Genomic DNA, 21,144 nt, shown 5'->3' with positions numbered 1-21,144 from the left:
TTTCACCTTTAACAACAACTCATATTCATCATTTTGTTCATGCACCAAGGATTGACTACAAATTTCCCCCTGGACTGCAGCCCCAATTGGGAAATTGTTTATAACTTTTGACAGAGAAGCTAATGTAGCGTAAGGGTAAAAACTGAAAACAGAAATGGGAAGAAAGAGAGAGAGAGAGAGAGAGAGAGGGAGGTGGGTGGAAATCTTGAGAACAAAGGAACCAAAAACAAAAAGGGGTATTGAAGGGAATTCAAAAGGTTGAATTTTAAAAGGATAAATCTTTCTCTCTCTTTCTCTCTCTCTCTCTCTCTAGTTGAAAGGCAATCACAACCATCTCTCAACAACAAAGGCAAAGCACTATGGGATTGAATAGGAAAACCTATAAAAAAGGTACAACCAACAACAACAGCAACAGCAACAGCAGAAGAAAACAGCATCATCCAAATATTATCTCTCTCTTGCCCACCTTATTAATTTTCTTTTCTTTTCTTTTCTCTCTCTAAAACAAAAACAAAAACAAAGTAAGCAGAAGCATGGAAACACAACCCAACACAAACACATCACAACCAACTACTATAATCTATCTATCCATCTTTCTTCAATGGCCCAGCTGGACAAAAGGCTATGTAGAAGGAAAACAAAAAAGGAAGAAAGAAATGGGAAAGAAAGAGAAGATTTATATGGTTTTCAAAGGTCCTCCAACCAAACCCACCTCACAAAAATCTCTCTTTCTCTCTCAACAACAACACATAACTCACGAAACAAAAATGATACCTGAAATGCCCTTCTGCAACCCCCCAAAAAAAATCCCATCTTCATCACTGTCTATCTTAACTCTCAAAAGAAAAGAAAACATTTTTTTCACCGAAAATTATGTGGGCTTCTTTGGGTTTTCTTTCTTTGTCTTGGTCAGAGTTTTCACAGAGAAAACAGGAAAGCAAAGCAAAAACAAGAACCTTCCTCTCTCTTCCTTCCTTCTCTATTTTTCTTTCTTTCTTTCTTTTCTCTCTTCAAACTTCTCTCCTTTTCTTCATTTTTCTCTCTTCAAGTTCTCTCCTTTTTCTTTCTCTTTCTTTCCCTCTTCTAGTTTCCATCTCTTTGTGATCCCATCATGAAGAAGATGAAGGGTGTTGTTGGTGGAGCATCTATGGAGAAATCCAGAGGGCCTTCCTTTTCTGTTTATAAGGACCCAAGAGCCAGGTTTAGGCATCAGAGTCTCATGCAAGACTATGAAGAGTTGTTAAAGGTATCACCTTTGTTGGGTTTGTGATCTTATTTTGTGGGTTTGATCCGATCTGTTGCTGTTTTGTTTTATTTTCTTTGATGGGTTTTCTTCTGTTTTGGTTTTGGAAGAAAGAGAGATCAGGTCTTTGTAAGATTAAAAATTGATTTTTATTTTATTTTTCTTGTGAATGTTTTCATTTGTTTTGCTTGAGCTTTGTGGCCTCTGCTGAGTTAGTAAGGAAGAAAAAAAATGAAATTTTGATCCTCATGCTCTGATCTCTATTGTTAAATTGCTTTGCCTAAACATCCAAAAAGCCAGAAAATAAGAATGAAAATTAATGACTTCTATGTTGATGTATTGAAGCTTTGAGACTCATTGAATTTGACATAGCATCCAATAGAAAATATTGGGAAAGAGATTATTTTTTTTTTCTTCTCTTGTTCTACGCCTTTGTGATTGCATGCTTCCTGTTTATCATTTGTGGATATGATTTGTTGAAAGCTTTCTTCTACTTTGTAGTTTACTGAGAAATACAATTATTCTGTATGATTTTTGTTATATAAATTTTTTAGGTCCATTTTGATCATCTCCTATGTGTCCTCTTTGTTATTCTCCTCCTTTAGCTTTGTTTAATTTAGGTTGCCATAGATGTGTTTAAACTGTTAAGCTTTTTGCAGGAAACGGAGGCGATGAAGAAGAAATTGCAGATGATGAAGCAGAAAAAATTGACCTTATCGAGTGAAGTCGAGTATGGTTTCATAACTTCAACTTTACAAACAAATTTACTATCGAATATGGTTACAAAGTGATAATTAAAGCTGTGTTTAAATTTCGAGTGTAGATTCTTGAAGAGACGGCACAAGTTCTTGATTGAAAACCAGTCTCCAAATTCTGCAGCCCAGCGAAACGCCGTGCAAGCTTCGAATTCTAAAATCCAAGGTAAAAAAATGGCAAAGGAAAGGAATTATAGCAGAAAGGAATCCGCTTTGCCACGTCCACCTTTAGGTTTTGATCTAAACCAAAAGGGAAAAATATACCATGAAAAGGAAGCTACTTTGCGAAACCTGGTTCCAGGTTTTGATTTAAACCAGAAGCTGAAGACTTACTACAGAAAGGAACTTCCTTTACAAAATCCCACACAAGTTCTTGACCTAAACAAGAAGGAGAGATTTTACAACCGAAAGGAAGCTGCCATGAACTCTACTCCAGTTTTCGACTTAAATCAGATATCGGTAATCTATCAGTAACTAACATGAATTACGAGCTTTATAATCATTTGTTACACTTTAACTGTGGGCTAATAACATTTGTTAATGCTACCCAACGGCAGCAAGAGGAGGAAGAGCTACAGTTCAGTGGCGAACAATGGAGGATTGAGGAACTGAGGAAAGGTTCAGCTAGAGGTGGAAGTGATGAGCAGCTCAATGACATGAAGCTATCAGCTTGTAGGAACGTTGGAACCGGAGCTAACCGAACGGGGAAGCGAAAGATTTCATGGCAAGACCAGGTTGCCTTGAGGGTTTGATTTCTTACTAGTTGTATGGCACTCTAAGGTTTTACATCTTGGTGGGCTTGGAAAGTTTACCTTGCACACTGCCTTATGATGATTACTTATCATTTTTCTTTCTCCTTTTGTCTTTTTCTGTAACTTTTTTTTTTTTTTTGGTTATATGTAAAGAAAAAACCTTAGTGTTATATAATGAATGTATAGATGGAAATGAAGGGGAATTGCTAGTCAGTTCAAGAATTAAATTTGTGCTCATTCTATCTATATCCTTTATCAGTAGTGAAGTACAAGAAAATTTGGAATTGGAATCTTGACAGAGTGTTGAATTAGAATGATATTTTTTAGATTCCAGATTTTGTTCATTGTCTCATAGCTTTTGGTTCCTAAAAGCTTTGGTAAAGTAGTATTTTGGCAAAGCTATTTTTGTTTTTATTCTGTTCTACAGTTTTGTGAAATCTTATCAAACGGGTGCCGAAATTCTTTAGGCCTTACTATAGTCGATCCCTGTATATATGGGAGAATGACAATAACCACCCTGCTGATGCAGAAAGTGGTCTTGTTAGAGATGGCTTTGGGCAGCTGCCCAGGCTATGTGGCAATTCTGTATGGTCATTTTTGGCGAGATCATTTCTTAGACCAACAGGTGGCTATTATCATGTCGGCAAATATACGAAGGTTGACTGTAATAAAGCCGATTTTTCGGACCTTGATTTTCCTAAGCTTGATGATAATTTTTGCTAGTTTGATCTTTTATTCTTTGATGGCCGGCCTAGGCAACCCTAGAAGAAGAATTTAGTACATGGAATCTTACAAGAGAAGAGAAGAGATGAGATATGTGGTAAGGCTTTGTTGTGGGACTGCAAGAAGTTTCCACAATTGTTTGTTCGCAATTGGATGGAGCCTTAATCTTAATCTTTTATTCTTTGATCTTTGTTTGGTTGTGATGCTGGCCATCAAGCAATTGCTATGAAAGAATCTCACTTCATTTCGTACTACTGCACAAATGGGGCTTTCTCTTTTGCTTATATAAATGTCCATTGGAATATTGTAGAAGCATAAATGGAATATTTTAAATAATTCTTGCCAACAACATTTTCAAAGTAATTGGGCTCAACTGTAGTACCTAATTGATAATGTTATTTGTTGATGAAAACCCGGTAGAGTAATAGACCGACAACATTATAAATCATAATATTATTAATCTATGAAAACCGTCAAATCAACATCTGGATCTAATAAGTAATATCTTGAGCAAAATGATTTCAAATGAACATAACCGAAGACTTTGCACAGCCTTTCTTGAGCAAAAATGATTTCAAATGAACATAACTAAAGACTTTCGCTAGCTTTGCTTTAGCTTAGAGCTTTGGTTAATGCCAATTGACAAGATGGATATCCAATCTCAGCGTGTGCACTGCCCAATTGACACGCTTGCCAAAATGCTATGATGTTAGATCATCCCCGAGAACATTATTAAAGTTTTATGGAGACTAAGCTGTGTAATGGCTTCTTTTCGAACCAGAAAGTTATGAAGGAATCAATTCCATGATGATGAAGATAACGGCACGAGAAAAAAGTGCCATCTTTATCGTCATCCTCGTGATGACACTGAGTAAGAACATTATAAAATGACCCTTGTGAGAGAAACAATTGGAAGTAGTTCTAAAGCAGGCAGAGATTCTAAAGTGGTAACTTTTACACTCTTGGGGAGATCGAAAATATTCAACATGAGACTTGATGGATAAAAGCAGATAAAACATTGATTCTTGTTTCAGCCAATCTGATCGTTAATAAGTTTGATTTCCGGGTTCATTAGTTGTTGCGGGTAACGCATCATCACGTTTGAGAAGTTAAACTTAGATACATACAAAGTAACTAGCACAACTCTAAACATTTCTTGGAAAGCAGTACCTTGGGTGAACCATGGAGTCTGTTTCATCATGCATGCTAAATTTCGCTCTTGGTTAATCTTCGTAACTGAGTTCTCCAGCAACAATTTTTGTTGTTTCTACATTGCCGTCATCGGCCACTGCATCTACTACATCACTTGCCTTCTACGTAGGCTCTGGTGACATGCCAGCATCTAAATCACCCGTCTTCCCAGCAGCCAAAGTAATGCAGTTGCATCAGCTACTTCACCTGCCTTCTCAGCACACTCTGGTGAAGCAACCCGAACAGTTACATCACTTACCTTCTTGGCACGCTCTGGGGATGCACCAGCAGCAGCAGTTACATCACTTGCCTTCTCGACACACACTGGTGATGCAAGGGTATCCACATCGCTGGCCTTCTCAATAGGCTCAACTGCATCTACATCACTTGCCTTCTCAATAGGCTCTGGTGATATAGCTGCTCCTACATCACTTACCTTCTCAGTAGGCTCTAGTGATGCAACCATGTTTGTGGTGATAGTGGTTCTGGTATTTTTACTGGGTACAGCTTCACGGATTTTATGTTTCTGAATCCGAAACATGTGCTTCTTCCCATTCATATGAGTCTCCATCACTACTTCAGAGTAAGCACCAACCTGACATATTTCACACCAAAATTTAAACTTCTTCCTCCTAGCTTCAGGTGTTTTTTCAACTTTCCCCACGGTTGATACCCCATTTTTCTTCTTCTTGTTTACTGCATTCCCGTTTTCCTTCTTCAGAAAGTCACTTTTCTTATTATTTAAATCTTTTCCATTCTCCATTTTCTGGTCTGAACCATCCTTCCTTTTTTTGATTTGAAGTGATTTTTCTTTTACCTTCATCTCTGGTTCTGAGCCAGATATAACTCTGGTCTCAGCAAACGTAATTGCCTTGACAGACTTTTGCTTTTTTGGCAATGACGCAGTGGAATTCTTTTGCTGCATCTTCTGAGTTCTCAGTGCTTTTTCCTTGGCCTTGTGCTTCTTACCTCGAAGGTGTTCATTTAAACCTCTCTCACTGGTAGCACTAACCTGACAAAGGGCACAACTCCACTCCTCAATTTTATTCTTCTTCAAACTCATTATTGGGAGCTCCCCAGCACCAGAAGGAGGTGTGGCAGCTTTCCGCTTTGCTCCACAGAAATTTGGCTCGGGCTTTGCCTGCAGCAGATACTCAACAAAGTACATAATCATTAAGTCATTATTACCAGTACCTCATAAATGGTAAAGCAGCAGCGATTTTTCCTGTGTCCACCATCAATGATACGTTTACAAGGTAGTATAAAATTCTATTTCAAGCCATAAATATGCTTTCAAAGAAAAGCCAAATCATACTGAGAAAACTTTATGTTCTTCTTAAGTAGAACTTCTCTCTTCTTGATCAACCAGCAAACATGTCGAGGCTCAGTCCTCTGTGCACGTGACATATCAACCAAGTAAAAACTATGACCAAGATGAGACAACCAACAGCGTGATTGTATTTACGACAGAGCAAGCAGAGATAGACAGTATGCTGAAAATTAGTCATTGATAAATTCACTCTTGCTTTACACATCTCCAAATTTATATCAAAGAAATCATATGAATCGCCGTGTTAAATATGAAGTGAGTTCTAAGAGATTTTCCCTTTATCCAATATGAGGTAATATTCACTCTCTTTTTGTTACATTTCATCTAAGAGATCATCTGAGTATCACATTGTTAAATACAATTTCAGTTCTGAACTTGCCATAGCATTCAACTGGACAAGATTCCTCCATACTAGTATATGGCCAAAGTACAAAACAGAACTTCAGGTTATAATAAACATAGTTCAACATCCCATAATTATAATAATTCAAAGAAAAGGTGCTACTGTTGCCTATTACAATTTTAGCTGAAACTTATAAATTCCATAATTAATTAGTTATCCATTCTGAAATTGTGCAACATATTGTCCAAGGTTATAATCATTATGGCCCAAGTTACTATGGGATAATATCTAGGGTTAAATGGACTATAACTTCAGATAGCATCCTGCAGTTCAAAAAATAAAAAGGCCATTCCAAGTAGTTTATATTTTAATGTTGTACTTCATATTGTCAGTTTAAACCTAAAATTTGAATCATTAGTTGCTTGAGTTGCTAGACAAGCTGGTTCTAATAAGCACAAGCCTAAAGACTTTTCGTAACTGCTTCTCTGACTAGGATTTGGATTACCTATTTGAGATAGATTATGTTTCTTTCGTTTGGCTATTACAAAACGACCTTGTGTAACTTTAGAAGAAGAAGCTTATAATCATTTTAAATAACAGAAACTCTAGTCTTTTATTCTCTCTCTCTCTCTTCTCTTTTCATATCCTCTATTTCTATCTCTTCTCTCTTTGGTTCTCTCTCCCTCTCCAGCTTTGTCCGTTTTCCATCTTCCTTTTTGAACCTATATCAATTGGTATAAGGGTGTAAAAGTGTTTTGACACCAAATGATATAGAATCAAGAAGAGGGAAAGGAAACAAAGACAGAGAATAGAACCGAAACAAAAGAAAAAGAGGAAAGAAACAAAAAGAGTGGACACAAAAGAGAATGAGAGAGATAACAAAGATTAGAGCTTCTGTATTATTTAAAATCAATCATTAACTCTTAGTTCCAAAATTACACAAGGTTCAAATTGGCCCAAAAGAAAAAACTTAATCTACCTAAAATAAGTAACCTAAATACTATTCAAACAAATAGTTCCATAATAAACTCCTAAATCTCTAAAAAAAGTGGAAGGGACAACACATGCATGGGTAGCATACCTGGATACGAGTAACATGTCGAAGGAGAGAACCACATTTTTGGCACGAATAAATTAAATCAAAAAAAGGCAAACACCTCATAATATACATATGTACATATAAAATTATGAAATTAATCAGACAAAGGTTTAAAAGAGAGTTACACAGCTAAAACTTCCTACCTCAGGATATGAATATACAAATTCCACCAAACTTGTATTAAAGCCAGATACATTAAAATGACAAACTCATCAAGAGACTACAAATCGTAAATTGCTAAATCTGAAAATGAAACTGGATACTCTAAATAGACAATAATACCAAGAGAATAAATATTTAAGAGGCTACATGAAAAAACAAGAAAAGCCATAAAACATTGTAAACCGCTTGATGGCACGCTTCCTAGTGTGGGACCTAAAAACAAAATCCCGCCCCATGAAACATGCAGTCAACAGAGAAAGAAAACACTCTACCAAGGAATTATTTGAGCGTACTAGTCTCCAAGAAAATTGACCAAATTTGCAGTAAGCCCAAAATATTTGAAATAAGAAATAAAAGAGCTACAAAAAACAGTATCATGCACATGCTTCCTACTTAAGCACCTGATTGTCCCAACTGCATAATAGTAGCAGGAGCAAAACAAACACAAATACATTCTTCAACCAAAATTGAAAAGAAAATCATTCACACCAAAAATATAAAAGCATGAATTAACTTTTTCTAAGCAAAACCAAACACTGACCAGTATAATCAACTTATCCTTCTTGTCAACCTCCAAGGCAGTCTTATTCTCATCTGTCATGGCATCCCCCAACTGTGGGAAGACAGGAGGCAACACCTCCATTCCCGGTCCCAAGCTGCGATTCCCAGGAAATGCTAGCCGATCCTGTAGCCAGCGATTGTTGAACTGGTGCACGAATGGGAACCTTGAATCAAGCCGCATTGTGAGCCTTTCTTCAATTGACAGCCCCATTTTGGCTTCTCTGTGCATTGCCATCTCTCTTTCCATCATCAACTCCCTCCTCACCTCCTCTTCAAGCATTCGCCGACGTATGTTTTCTTCAGCAATTATTTCTTGCCTGATTCTGTCCTTCTCAATCTCACGCTGGATAGTGTAAAAATCTCTTTGGTTTCCCATGAAACTGGGGGAAGTTGAGTAGTTAGCTGGAAGAGAACATTTTTGTTAGGTTCCATAATAAGATAGGTCTATTTGGATGCAGAGAATGATGGGGAAATGAATAAGTTTTGAAGCATGAAACCTTTTAAGAATCTAAAGGTTTTTTTTCCCTCTTTACTATTTCCACCTCTTTTTTCCAAGTAACTGAAACATGGATGTAATATCACTCAAATTTTTGGAAAAAATTAACATGAAATCTAATCTGCAAAATTATAACATTAGATGGAATTTTTCATTTTTACCAAATAAAAAGTTTGGATTTATTTGTGATAAAAATAAACATTAAATATAATAGAGAGGAATTGGAAAACCAAAATAATTTTTTTTCAGATACAATCTCAGAAAGAAAACTGTTTTTAAAACTCCTAACCAAACACATTTTCTTATAACTTTCAGAATCCATTTTTTCAAAAACAAAGAATAGCGTCTATGAGACAAATCATATAAACCCCAAATTTCTGGATCACATTTTCTCCTTCCTGCCTCCACAGCAGTTTTCTCAGCAACCAAACACTGATCAATATAACTCACTTTCAACAGAAAAACCAAATAACACCTCGTCGAACTAAATCTAATTCTACTAAATAGAATATCTCTCAAAAAAGATTGAGCTGAGAACACACAAAAAATTGCCTTCATTTATTAATTATACTCTAGGCCTCACATCAACAAACAGTGTTAAAATTCCACTCAAACCATTATATTGTAGAAATAATAAGATTTTAAATTGCGTCACCCCACATGCAATGTTGCAAGCAACTTTAATATTTATTTTAAGAAAACATATATTAACCATAATCATCTAAAAATCAATTAACCAAACACACTCAAATCAAAAATAAAAATAAAATCAATTTTAGCTACCTGAAATTTCGACATGCGACAGCTAAAAAAATTGAAAATTTCTTTTTCTTTTTCTTTCTCATTTTATCAGTAAACAAACAGTGATCAAAAGTAACTCAAAACATAATAATATATAAATAAACGAATAAGAGTTTCAGTGGAGTGAAACTACATGCAATACCTAAGATATTTTTCTAAAACCTAGTGAGATTTTGACAAGTGACACTTAAAAAGAAAGTTGAGAAAATATATATGTATAATTTTCTTTTATTTTTCCTTCTTGTTTTCTCGGCAACCAAACAGACTACAATGATAATGAAGACCGAGAAACAAAACTTCGAAGAGTACGACGGACCTCGCAATGCTTGCTCGGAGTAGTAACTGAAGCTGGAAGACGGCGGTAGATACGGCGGCGGTCTATCGTCGCCTGCTCGGAACTTGAACTCCATTAAACTTAATCACGAACCGCACGAACTGCACGTGAACCGCAGGGGGGATCAGAGAGAACTGTAGAGAAAAACAGAGTTTCAGACTCACTGATTTAGTGATTTTTATATATTTTATTATTATTATTATTATTTTTGCCGAGCTTTTGCTTTGAGAGAGTGAGTTGTATCAGTTTCAAATTCAATATAAAGAGGGTACGTGTAACTCACGCGTTAGAGTTGCGCTTACTCTTTTGGTTTGATTGAGTAATACTATGTGCACTAACTAATTTGTACTGATCCAAGTACTAATATTTAAAATTTAAAATTTCTCTCAAAAAAATTCAAATTTTCAATGTTAGTACTTGATTAATACAAATTGGTCAGTGTACATAGTATTATTCGGTTAGATATACGTTCAGAGATGCGTGCGTTGGAGCAGGGTCTCGTGCGATGTGCATGTCTGAAACAATTTAGATTCGGTAGTTGCAAGCACAGAGTTAAGAATCCTTTAGTTGAATCATAAGGTGTTCAAAAGAACCAGTTGGAACTAGAACCGGCGGATATCCTGGGTTTGGTTCCGGTTCCTACCTAGAACCAGTCATCAATGGGTAGGTTCTGGTTCCAAATTTTTGGAACCGTTACTGTGCGGTTCTGGTTTTGGTTCCTATAGTTAGGAACCGGAACCGGAACTGGAACCAGGAACCAAGAACCGAGACTAATATAAAATAAAATTAAAGATTAGAGGGGTTAATAAAAACTTTTGTAGAAAAAGTAATGTGAATACATTTATATTTATATTTCATAACATTTAAAGTAAGTTATTTTGACTTTTGAGAATTTACCTTTACAAAGTAACGGAGTTTATAATTTTGAATTTTGAATTTATAATTTGTAATTTTATTTTTGTTAATAAACGTCAAGTTGGGGGGGTATTTGTAAGTTTTTAAGAGTTTTTTTACCATTTTAAAAACTTTTGGGGGGTCATGTAATTTTACAGAGTACCCAGAACTGAAACCGGAACCGTTGTTACAGGTTCTGGTTCTGGGTATTTAGGAACTGGAACCGTCGGTTCTAGTTCTGGTTCCAAATTTCAAGGAACCGTCAGTTCTGGTTCCGGTTTCGGTTCTTTAAAAAAGTGCAGGGTACCTGAAACTGAACACCCCTAATTTTGGGTATGAAAATTGATGTATATGAGTATATCAAAATGGGAATTTGCTGTTTTACCTTTTTAATGGATTTTTATTTTTCAAAATTTAAACGTTTTAAAGTGGGAATCTTATCTCGTATCCTTTTGAATTTATTTCAATTATTTGGTTTTTATCATTCAGGTATTAAAAAATNTTTCCCTTTTCTATTCCATCTTTGAAAATTTAAAATTCATCCAATCTCTTCCATCTTTACTATCTCAACAACACTACTCCTTAACTCAGTGACAATGGCAACCCAAGAAGTGGAGAAGAAATCACAAGACACAGTTCTGGAAGAGTTTCATAAGCTGGCTGGGAAACTTAGGAAAGATGAAGAGGGAGCACACCTTCAGGTTCTACTCATAATAGTGGAGGACATGGGCCACATGCTTCATCCAAGCTGCATGGGGCCCTTATTCCAAGAGAAAGAAAATGGAACATTTACGAAAGGAAGAAGGAGAAGCAGAATTTTTTTTTTTTTTTAAGCCGCCCATAACAGATGGACGGCCGTCTCCAATATTTATAAATTTTTTTATTATATTTTATTTATGGACGAGCGTCCTTTAAATGGGGATATCCGTCCCTTGTATATGGATGTCCATCTATATAATATGGACGGACGTCCATGTGAGTGAACGGCCGTCCAAATTTGATGGACGGTCATTCACTAGAAAAAAATTGTTAAAAAAATTAGAGATGTATTATACGTAGGTCGGTATAATATTTTGATGCAAAAATTTTGATGTCCGTAACATTATTGATTGACTAATAGATGGCGCGTTAGCGGCACCACCATTTGGGATTAGCAGATGTCAATCCATTAGAAATCCGGTAGTTTCAACAAAAGTTTTTAGGGAGAACGACTTATACATACCCAATGTTTGTCGAAACGACAAGTTGGTACCCAAAAGGTTTTGAAACGACAAATGGGTACCTTCCATCATGTTCTGTTAGTGATTTTCGTTTGATAATAGTGAAAAGACTAAAATGCCCTTGAAAGTTTAATTTTTAGTTTTTTATAAATTTAAAAATTTCTAAAAACCCCCTAAGTTTGCTAATTTGACTAAATGACCCAATATATAAAAATNTGCGATTGCAATACTCTTTCTTACCTAGTAAGATGATAGGAGATTTCTTAGGTTACAACTTTCTCCTTCACCCAATCACATTGATAGTATTCTTAATTGGATCAACGACTTATTTCTTATCCTATCACATGATATTATGCGCCATTTTTCTTGATTAGTCTAACTCACCCTTTGATCGTTTCGAGGATTCTATATAATGAATAATGTGATTCAAAGGAGGAAAGTTCTATCAAACATCGGATTGTAATACTCTGCCTATCAACTTATGATATTATGTGCAACAAAACTATGTAATAATATCTCGAACGATCCAACTCACTCTTTATTTAATCATGTGACACATAACAGTTGACAGTATTCCTTACTTGTTTGCATCATCTTTGATTAATTTGTTATTTAAGAATATATTTATATTTATTATTATTCTTAAATAATAATAATAAAAATATAAATAAATTTATTATTATTTATATTATTCTTAGGTGTGTTTGTTTTGTTATTTTGAGTAGTATTTTTGAAATATTATTGATAAGTAGAATTGGGTGATTATTACGATGTAAAATTTAAAAATTAATAAAAAACCCCATAGGTTTGCTAATTTAACTAAACACTCTAATATATAAAAATTTTGTAAAATGATAAAAACACCCCCACCCACACACAACTACCAGATTTCGGCCAAGACCGTTGGAATCTGGCCGGAATATGGGGTTACAGTGCACGATTGGCCAAATCTGTCAATTCATGAGTCGATCTGACCTTTTCCAGTTAGATGTACCACAGCTTTGACCGTCAGCGACGACCAACTCTTAGTTGTCGTTGATGGCTAGATTGACGCATTACCGACTAGTTTCGACCAGTAGTGCATCGTTGTGATAGATTCTGGCCACCATCGACGGTGGTTTCTGGAATCTGACAACTATGACTGGGTGGGGGTGTTTTTGTTAATTAACAAACTTAGTGAGTTTAAAAATGATTTCTTAATTTAGGATATTATTTTAAAAATAGGGAAATAAACGCGCATTTGTATTTGGAATAGGACATGATAGTGGTGAAATAACGAAACAAATGCAAAGATTTATTTGTTGAATTTATTTATTTATTTTTAAAAAAATGAATAACAAGGCAAAACGACTTACACATACCCAAGGTTTGCCTAAACGACAAGTTGGTACCCAAAAGGTTTTGAAACGACAAATAGGTACCTTCCATCATGTTCTGTTAGTGATTTTCGTTTGATAATAGTGAAAAGACTAAAATGCCCTTGAAAGTTTAATATTTTAGCTTTTTATAAAATTAAAAATTTCTAAAAAACCCCTAGGTTTGCTAATTTGACTAAATACCCCAATATATAAAAAATTTATAAAATAACAAAAACACCCCCGCCACCCGCAGTGCTAGATTCCGGCCACCACCGTCGGAATCTGGTCAAAAAATTGTGTTACGACACAGACCCGTTGGATCTGTGTCGTAACGCGTTGATCTGGCATTTTTCGGCCTCGAATGCCAGATTTGGCCTAGATTTGGCCAGAAAATTCCAGATTGACATGTTACGACACAGATCCGACATGTCTGTGTTGTAACGCAATTTTCTGGCAAGTTCCGGCCTCGACGGCCAAATCTAACCGGAAAATGCCAGATCGATGTGTTACGACACAGATCTGACGGGTCTGTGTCGTAAAGCAATTTTTCGGCCACCACCGGTGGCCGGAATCTGGTACTGCGGGTGACGGGGGTGTTTTTGTTATTTTATAAAATTTTTATATATTGGTGTATTTAGTCAACTTACCAAACCTAGGGAGTTTTTAAGAGATTTTTAAATTTATAAAAAACCAAAATATTAAACTTTCAAGGACATTTTAGTCTTTTCACTATTATCAAATAAAAATCACTAACAGAACATAACGGAAGATACCTATTTATTGTTTTAAAACCTTTTGAATATAAACTTATCGTTTCGATAAACCTTGAGTATGTGTAAGTCGTTCGGGCTTAATAACAATTTACTAATTTGTTAAAGTAAAGAAGCAAAATGTCAAGCGAAATATAATCCAATCCTTCACGGGTTCACGCATTCACCAGAGGTCATTCTAAAATTACAAGTTTATCATGCCACTCGGAGTCCGATACCATTAAAAAATTTAAAACGACGCTGTATATTCCCCGCTTCAATCCAAAATATCTCTATCATTTAACGTGGAAGTTAACTCTTGACCCTTCAATTAAACAGAATTAAAGATAGATCTTTGCTGTTCGCTTCTCCATTAAGGCTTCACCTTTTCACAATTTGATTTCATCATCATCATCATCATCATTCGTAACTGTTTTACTCAACAAAACAAAAACATGCCTTCTCGTTGTGAAATTTTCTGCGAGATTTTGATCGCTATTTTGCTTCCTCCATTGGGAGTCTGCCTCCGCCATGGTTGTTGCACTGTACGGATTCCTTCTCTCTTGCTTTTCCTTTTTTAATGTCTTTTAATTTTTTAGGATTTCACGGAAAAAAAAGCAGCGTAATGAAGATTTCGAGGAGAATAGAAACTGCTTTCTTAACAGCCGAACGGAGCTAGATTTGTTCTTATATTTTGTTATGAACTAAAAAGAGCAGATTTAATCTCTATCGTTCTCCATTTTTTCAGTTAATCTTTTAATGTTTTGTTTTATTATTNCTTTTTATATATTGGGGTATTTAGTCAAATTAGCAAACCTGGGGGTTTTTTAGATATTTTTAAATTTATAAAAAACTAAAATATTAAACTTTTAAGGGCATTTTAGTCTTTTCACTATTATCAAATGAAAATCACTAACAGAACATGACGGAAGGTACCTGTTTGTCGTTTCAAAACCTTTTAGGTACTAACTTGTCGTTTTGACAAACCTTGGGTATCAATAAGTCGTTCGCCCAAGTTTTTACTACCAAATTGCATCTCGAAATCCGACGGAACCACCGGATTCCTATAGATCAACGTCTCTCAATCCCAATGGGACTGATGATGGCGCTAAACAGTGTTCAATGGTTGTTGACATGTCGTTGACTGGTGGTTGACCATCATTAGCGTGTCTCACTTTTTTTTTTTTTTAATTTATAAATATATTGTTAAAGCTCAATAAATTAATATCATTAGAAGCATAAAAATTTATTAATTAATCGATATATTATTTAATTATATAAATTAATAAAATTTTAATTTATCGATGTATTATGAAAAATGATAAAAAAGATAGTTATGAATTAGAGTCTGTCTCGCATAAAGATGCACTCAAAGTAGCAATTACATTGCATAATTTTCTCTTACAATACGAGAATATTACAACAAAACTTCTTAATGCACTAAGAAAAGTTAGATATGAGGTTTAAAGAGACATCAATTTAAAGAGGAAAGAAGCAACATTGGAAGATATTTTACAAAAAGTTTCTTAATTGTGTCATGTATATATACTTTTAACGTATAAAAAAATTATTAATTTATATATTAAGTAGTACCTATGTGTGTATTTTTTTTTTTTTAATGTATCAGCTTATAAATTTAGCGAATTATTAATTTACCATATTGGTCTCAAGTCGAGACCGCTAAAAATATTATTTAATCGAGGTTTAACAATATTATGAAATTATGTATTTAATTAATTACATTTTTATTAAAGTTCATTTTATACTGTAAGTAAATATGTGTGGCTACATATGACATTTTATAATGTAAAATCAACTTGTAGATTAATTTGCTTCAAATGCTACAAAAGGTAGTTTTTATTATCCTTTTATAATCAGTTTTACACTTAATAAGTTTTTAAAAGTAATTTACCAAACACTTTTGTTGTTATACTTTAAAACTTAATTGGTTATTTTTGTAAGCTACAGTAATCCGGAACACTCTCTGCGTGGTAGAAATTATTAAAAAAAATGGATGGAGACAAAGAACCATGTTTGGATTGTGTGATTTCACATATCTTGAAGTTGATATGCAATTTACAGTACAAATATACATGAATATGATTTAAAATTAGAATGGATAGTGGCGGATTTGAGATTTTAATTTGGGAGATTGATATAATTTTTAATAAATAAAAAATTCATGAAATATTTCAGGGTTTATTTAGTGTCTCTTACAACATCTTTTTTAATAATTAATTTATAAAATAAAAAGAACAAAATTTAATTTTGTATACATTTTTAAAGATGTGGGGAGAATATATTAGTAGAATAATTTAAAAATCAGTATTACTTCGTGTGAATAGAAGAACAACTTCATTCATGCAGCCTAAAAAACTACAAAAATTAGTATTTAAAAAAAGATAATATATATCCTACCAATGATATTTATTCAAATAAAATATAAATCATATTCAAATCTCCAATAATACATATATGTGTTAAATTATTAATCATATAAAACATTCATTAATTGACTTCTTTAAATAGGAATTCATATAACTTAAAAACTAGGAGATAATGCTGATTGTTATGCCTGAAAATATAGGGCTGACGCAAGACTTAGTCAGCATAAAAAGTCAGAGCTTAGGTAGGCCCGTAGCCAGTTAGAAGTAGCCACGTCCCGTGGTGACAGGAGCAACACACTTATGTCAGTATAATGGGTGCGCGCCAGACCAGCCAAAAGCTGTAGTGACTCCACGTGTCCAATCCCTGCACTAAATCGCGTAAATCACTCTAGAAGGTGGGCAATGTGACATAAAAAAGGATTTGCACGGATAATCCCACAAACTCGCAGATTTAGTAATGATAATCGTAATCCATCCCACTATAAATTGAGAGCTCTTCTCTCATTTATGGGATTGGCTACTCTCTCTCTAAAATATATAGCATTCTCTCTCTTGTACAATCATTTGTAAGTCAGTCTGCTAACGCGACCTGACCTTTATCATTAATACAAGAATCAGTGGACGTAGGATTCGCTTCCTTAGCATCCGAATCACTTTAAACGCTGTTTTCCATTGCATTTACTCTCATTTTCGCATTCACGTGTGTCTACTGGGCCTACTCAACATTTCACACGTGCGTTTGGTTGGTGTCAAAATCACGCATCAATAGTTTGGCGCTAGAAGGAGGGCTTGATTTAGTATTCGTCCTTCATCAAGAGAATCTTTAACTTACTGGTCCTATAACAGCAAATGGCTCGCCAACTTGAACCTGAGCGAACCAACCAGGGTGCTGGGGAGATCCCCCAAGTCCAGGACACCTCTTTCGAGGTACCTTCGGTTCCGCAAAATGTCGCGGGGGATATCCTGTCAAGTTCACAACTTGACCCTGCCATCAGAAGCTACCTGGAGAGGTTCGACAATACCCTCAAGACGGTCAACCGAAGGCTGGACCGTTTGGACCAGGGCATGCCACCCGAATTAGCTGGGGCGGTGTAACCGCCAAAAATGCCTGCAGCAAAGGGCGATAGCCCGTGCTGCGAGGACTGCAGCGCGTCGAAGAAAGGGCAAGAATAGGCCTAAGGGCTCCAAAGGGCCCGCGAAAACACCGACCACGTCCCGAGTAGAATACCTGTGGCGTTAAGACTCGGTGAAAAGTCACAAGCCGAGCCATCCCATGCCACGTCGCATGCACACCCCCATAAAGTGTTGGGCGGGGCGATTCTTATCACTGCCAGAAAAACGATCGTGATTGTCATCGTGCGGGAGCTTCCCACACTTCGCGAGGCAGTTCGTACCACCGCGGAGGTCGTGAAAATTCCCCTTACCGTTCATCGCTATCACACGGCTCTAGCCAGTGTGTGTCGAGAGCAGCCGGAACTGCTGACCAAGACGAAGCGGAATCCGACCTCCGGACTTTTCTCAACCGCAACCACAACCGCGAGGGTCGGACTCGCATGAGAGAAAGCAATCCCCAGATAGCTCCGCTGCCTCAGATTGAGGAGTTGCAGCGAGCTCTAGACCAGCTAAGAGCTCAGCAAAACGAGCAGGGGCAGGTCGAGTCCGCGTCCCCTTTTTCTCCGGCAGTGTTAGCTGCCCCACTCCCATCAAGATTTAGAATGCTTGACATGCGGGCGTTCGATGGAAATTCTGATCTGCAGGATCATTTATATGAATTCAATGACCTGATGGAGCTTCACCAGGTCTCAGATCTAGCGAAGTGTCGTTGTTTGGCAGTAACTCTAACCTCTCATGCCAAACGGTAGTTCAGGTCGCTCCCAGCGGGATCGATAAGCTCGTGGCCTCAAATGAGCGCAACATTCTTGAGGCATTTCCAAGCAAATCGAAAGTTCTCGATGCCTTTGAGCTACCTCAGCAACATAAGACAAGAGAGGGATGAATCCCTCTAATCGTACATCGATCGATTCCACAGAGAGCTTAATAAGGTAGCTCACACTCCCGATGAGTCTATTCGGACTCTCATCATAGCGGGAGTTCGCCCACAGATCGACCTGTGGAAAGAGTTACAGGCTGAGGATGATGTTTCCCTCACCCGTTTCTATAACCTCACGGAGAAGTACCTCCGTATTGAAAGTTCCGTGGCGGCGCTCCGTCGTCGTGACCACGGCGCTTCGGGTAGTGCGTCTGGTCGGGAGGAAAGGAGAGTTTATCACAGATAGGCTACTAACGATCAACGAAAAGGAAAGAAACCGCGCTATGAGCCCAAAAAGTCTTATGCTCCTGTTCCTCGTCGTGATCACGACAGAAATCAATATACACCTTTGAATGCATCTGTATCGGCTATTCTTGACAAATCAGAAGAAGCCAGCCTGCTCGAAGAGCCTAAGCCCATGAAAAATCCCCCGTCAGCCAGAAATAGTAAAAAGTACTGTCGCTTTCATCAGGATAATGGGCATCACATCGATGAGTGCCGAGCTTTCAAACAGGCAATCGAAGACCTCATCAAGCCGGGGCATTTCAAGGAATATATTGATGATTCCACTCCCGAACAAGAGAAAAATCAAGGGGAACCAGGAAAGAAGCATCGTGATCGCAAAGGCATAGGCAGTATCAACCTGATCTTTGGAGGGCCGCACCTCGCGGGGAACTTGCGAGGTGCCCAGGAAATATATTCTCGCGCGGCCCATCACAACCCTATCAGTGTGATGAGCACGATGCAGCGACCACAAAAGGTTCGCAGGGAGGAGGCAATTACCTTCTCCGAAAAGGATGCAGCTCATTTGCATCACCCCCACGATGGCGCTCATGTAATCAAGCCCCTCATAGGGCGCCATAACGTCCACATAATGTTGGTGGATAATGGAAGTGCTGTGAACATCTTGTTCCAGACAGCTTTCGAAAGAATGAACTTGGACGAGGCCGACCTGAAGCCCGCCTCGATCCCCTTATATGGTTTTACAGGGGACCACCTGATCCCCAATGGAACGATCTTGCTTCCAGTCATGTTGGGTGACTTCGACGAAGTGACCAAGGTAACTGAATTCTTGGTAGTGGTTGCCCATCCGCTTTTAATAGTATCCTGGGGCGACCTATGCTGAGAAACTTCAGAGTAGTCACTTCGATATACCATCTGAAGATGAAGTTCCCCACCCCGACTGGGATAGGGGAAGTTAGCGGATCTCAGTGCACAGCTCACAACTGTTACATAAAACTAGTACGGATGGCGTGCAAAGGGAAATGCATCTCGCGCGGCATTCCCCGATAGGCTATGGCGATCAGCCGGATAGAACCACAGCTTGGCCCAGCCGAGGATAATATGGATCCTCGTATTCAGGAATGCCCTTCCAGTGGCCCAGTTGAGGATCTGACTGAAGTTTCGATCGACCAGAGCGAGCCAAGCAGAATGTTAAGGATTGGGAGCAATCTCAATCCCCAGCTCGCTACCGAGCTAACCAGCTTCCTGAGAGAGAATATCGATATGTTCGCCTGGTCGCACGCAGATATGGACGGGATCAGCCCGGATATTATTTGCCATGCATTGAACATCGAAAGTGAAGCCAAGCCGGTTCGCCAAAAAAGAAGAGCGATGGATCTGGAGCGATATGCCACCTTAAAACTAGAGGTGGATAACCTCATTCGGAACGGATCCATCCAAGAAGCGCTCTATCCGACTTGGGTTGCAAACCCGGTTCTAGTAAAGAAGCCTAATGGAAAGTGGCGAACCTGCGTCGACTTCATCGATCTCAACAAAGCATGCCCGAAAGATAACTTTCCCCTGCCTAGAATCGACTAGCTCGTAGATGCCACCTCGGGGCACGAGCTGCTGAGTTTCATGGACGCGTACTCGGGATATAATCAAATTTTGATGTATGCGCCAGACGAAGAGCATACATCCTTTGTTACAGATCGAGGACTGTACTGCTACAGAGTTATGCCCTTCGGCCTCAAGAACGCTGGCGTAACCTACCAGCGGTTGGTTAACCGGATGTTCTCCGAACAGAATGGAAAGTCAATAGAGGTCTACGTAGATGACATGCTGGTCAAATCCCATGTTGCCTCAAATCACATAGCGCATCTCGCTGAGATGTTTGATATCCTCTGACTATACAAAATGAAGCTAAACCCCCTCAAGTGCTCGTTCAGAGTGTCCTCGAGAAAATTCCTAGGATACATGGTTAACCAACGGAGAATAGAGATCAACCACGAAAAAATCCAAGCTCTCCTCGACATGAAAAGCCCGACTAGCAAAAAGCAGGTCATGAGCCTTAATGGGCGAATAGCGGCACTAAGTCGCTTCATATCGAGGTTAACTTAATGGGCGAATAGCGGCACTAAGTCGCTTCATATCGAGGTTAACTTAATGGGCGAATAGCAGCACTAAGTCGCTTCATATCGAGGTTAATAGATCGCTGCTTACCATTCTTCAATGTTCTAAAGGCCAATAAAAAGTTCAAACAGACTCCCAAGTGCGAACAAGCATTCCAAAGTATTAAAGAACACCTCGGGAAGCCACCTCTTCTGTCCAAACCTCTCCCGCAAGAGATCCTCCTCCTGTACCTGTCCGTCTCTCAGTTTGCGGTCAGTGTAGCCTTAGTTCGGGAAGAGGACAGGGTCCAATAGCTAGTGTATTAAGCGAGCAAGCGTCTGTTGGATGCCGAGATGCGATATCTAGAAATGGAACGATTAGCC

General features: G+C 37.6%; 3 protein-coding genes across 3 annotated transcripts; 2 read left to right on the top strand and 1 right to left on the bottom strand.

Moving 5' to 3' along the window:
* The first annotated feature begins 490 nt into the window (after nucleotides 1-490).
* On the top strand, nucleotides 491-3,061 carry LOC116107531. Its single transcript, XM_031393803.1, has 4 exons — nucleotides 491-1,246; nucleotides 1,903-1,973; nucleotides 2,067-2,457; nucleotides 2,556-3,061. The coding sequence occupies exons 1-4, from the start codon at nucleotides 1,112-1,114 to the stop codon at nucleotides 2,748-2,750; spliced, it is 792 nt and encodes a 263-aa protein (XP_031249663.1). The 5' UTR covers nucleotides 491-1,111; the 3' UTR covers nucleotides 2,751-3,061.
* Nucleotides 3,062-4,501: 1,440 nt separating this feature from the next.
* LOC116107464 lies at nucleotides 4,502-9,889 on the bottom strand. Its single transcript, XM_031393731.1, has 4 exons — nucleotides 9,773-9,889; nucleotides 8,057-8,561; nucleotides 8,000-8,012; nucleotides 4,502-5,805 (listed from the first exon to the last, which is right to left on the bottom strand). The coding sequence occupies exons 1-4, from the start codon at nucleotides 9,864-9,866 to the stop codon at nucleotides 4,816-4,818; spliced, it is 1,602 nt and encodes a 533-aa protein (XP_031249591.1). The 5' UTR covers nucleotides 9,867-9,889; the 3' UTR covers nucleotides 4,502-4,815.
* A 4,396-nt stretch (nucleotides 9,890-14,285) lies between these two features.
* On the top strand, nucleotides 14,286-14,607 carry LOC116107544 (UPF0057 membrane protein At4g30660-like). The gene has a single exon (XM_031393818.1). It carries the CDS (start codon nucleotides 14,467-14,469, stop codon nucleotides 14,590-14,592), a length of 126 nt encoding a protein of 41 aa, XP_031249678.1. The 5' UTR covers nucleotides 14,286-14,466; the 3' UTR covers nucleotides 14,593-14,607.
* Nucleotides 14,608-21,144: the final 6,537 nt, after the last annotated feature.

Source organism: Pistacia vera, unplaced genomic scaffold (genome assembly GCF_008641045.1).
Source record: "Pistacia vera cultivar Batoury unplaced genomic scaffold, PisVer_v2 Contig539, whole genome shotgun sequence".
Lineage (NCBI taxonomy): Eukaryota > Viridiplantae > Streptophyta > Magnoliopsida > Sapindales > Anacardiaceae > Pistacia > Pistacia vera.
The sequence above is the reverse complement of the archived record's forward strand: the minus strand, read 5'-3'. Positions and strand labels throughout refer to the sequence as shown.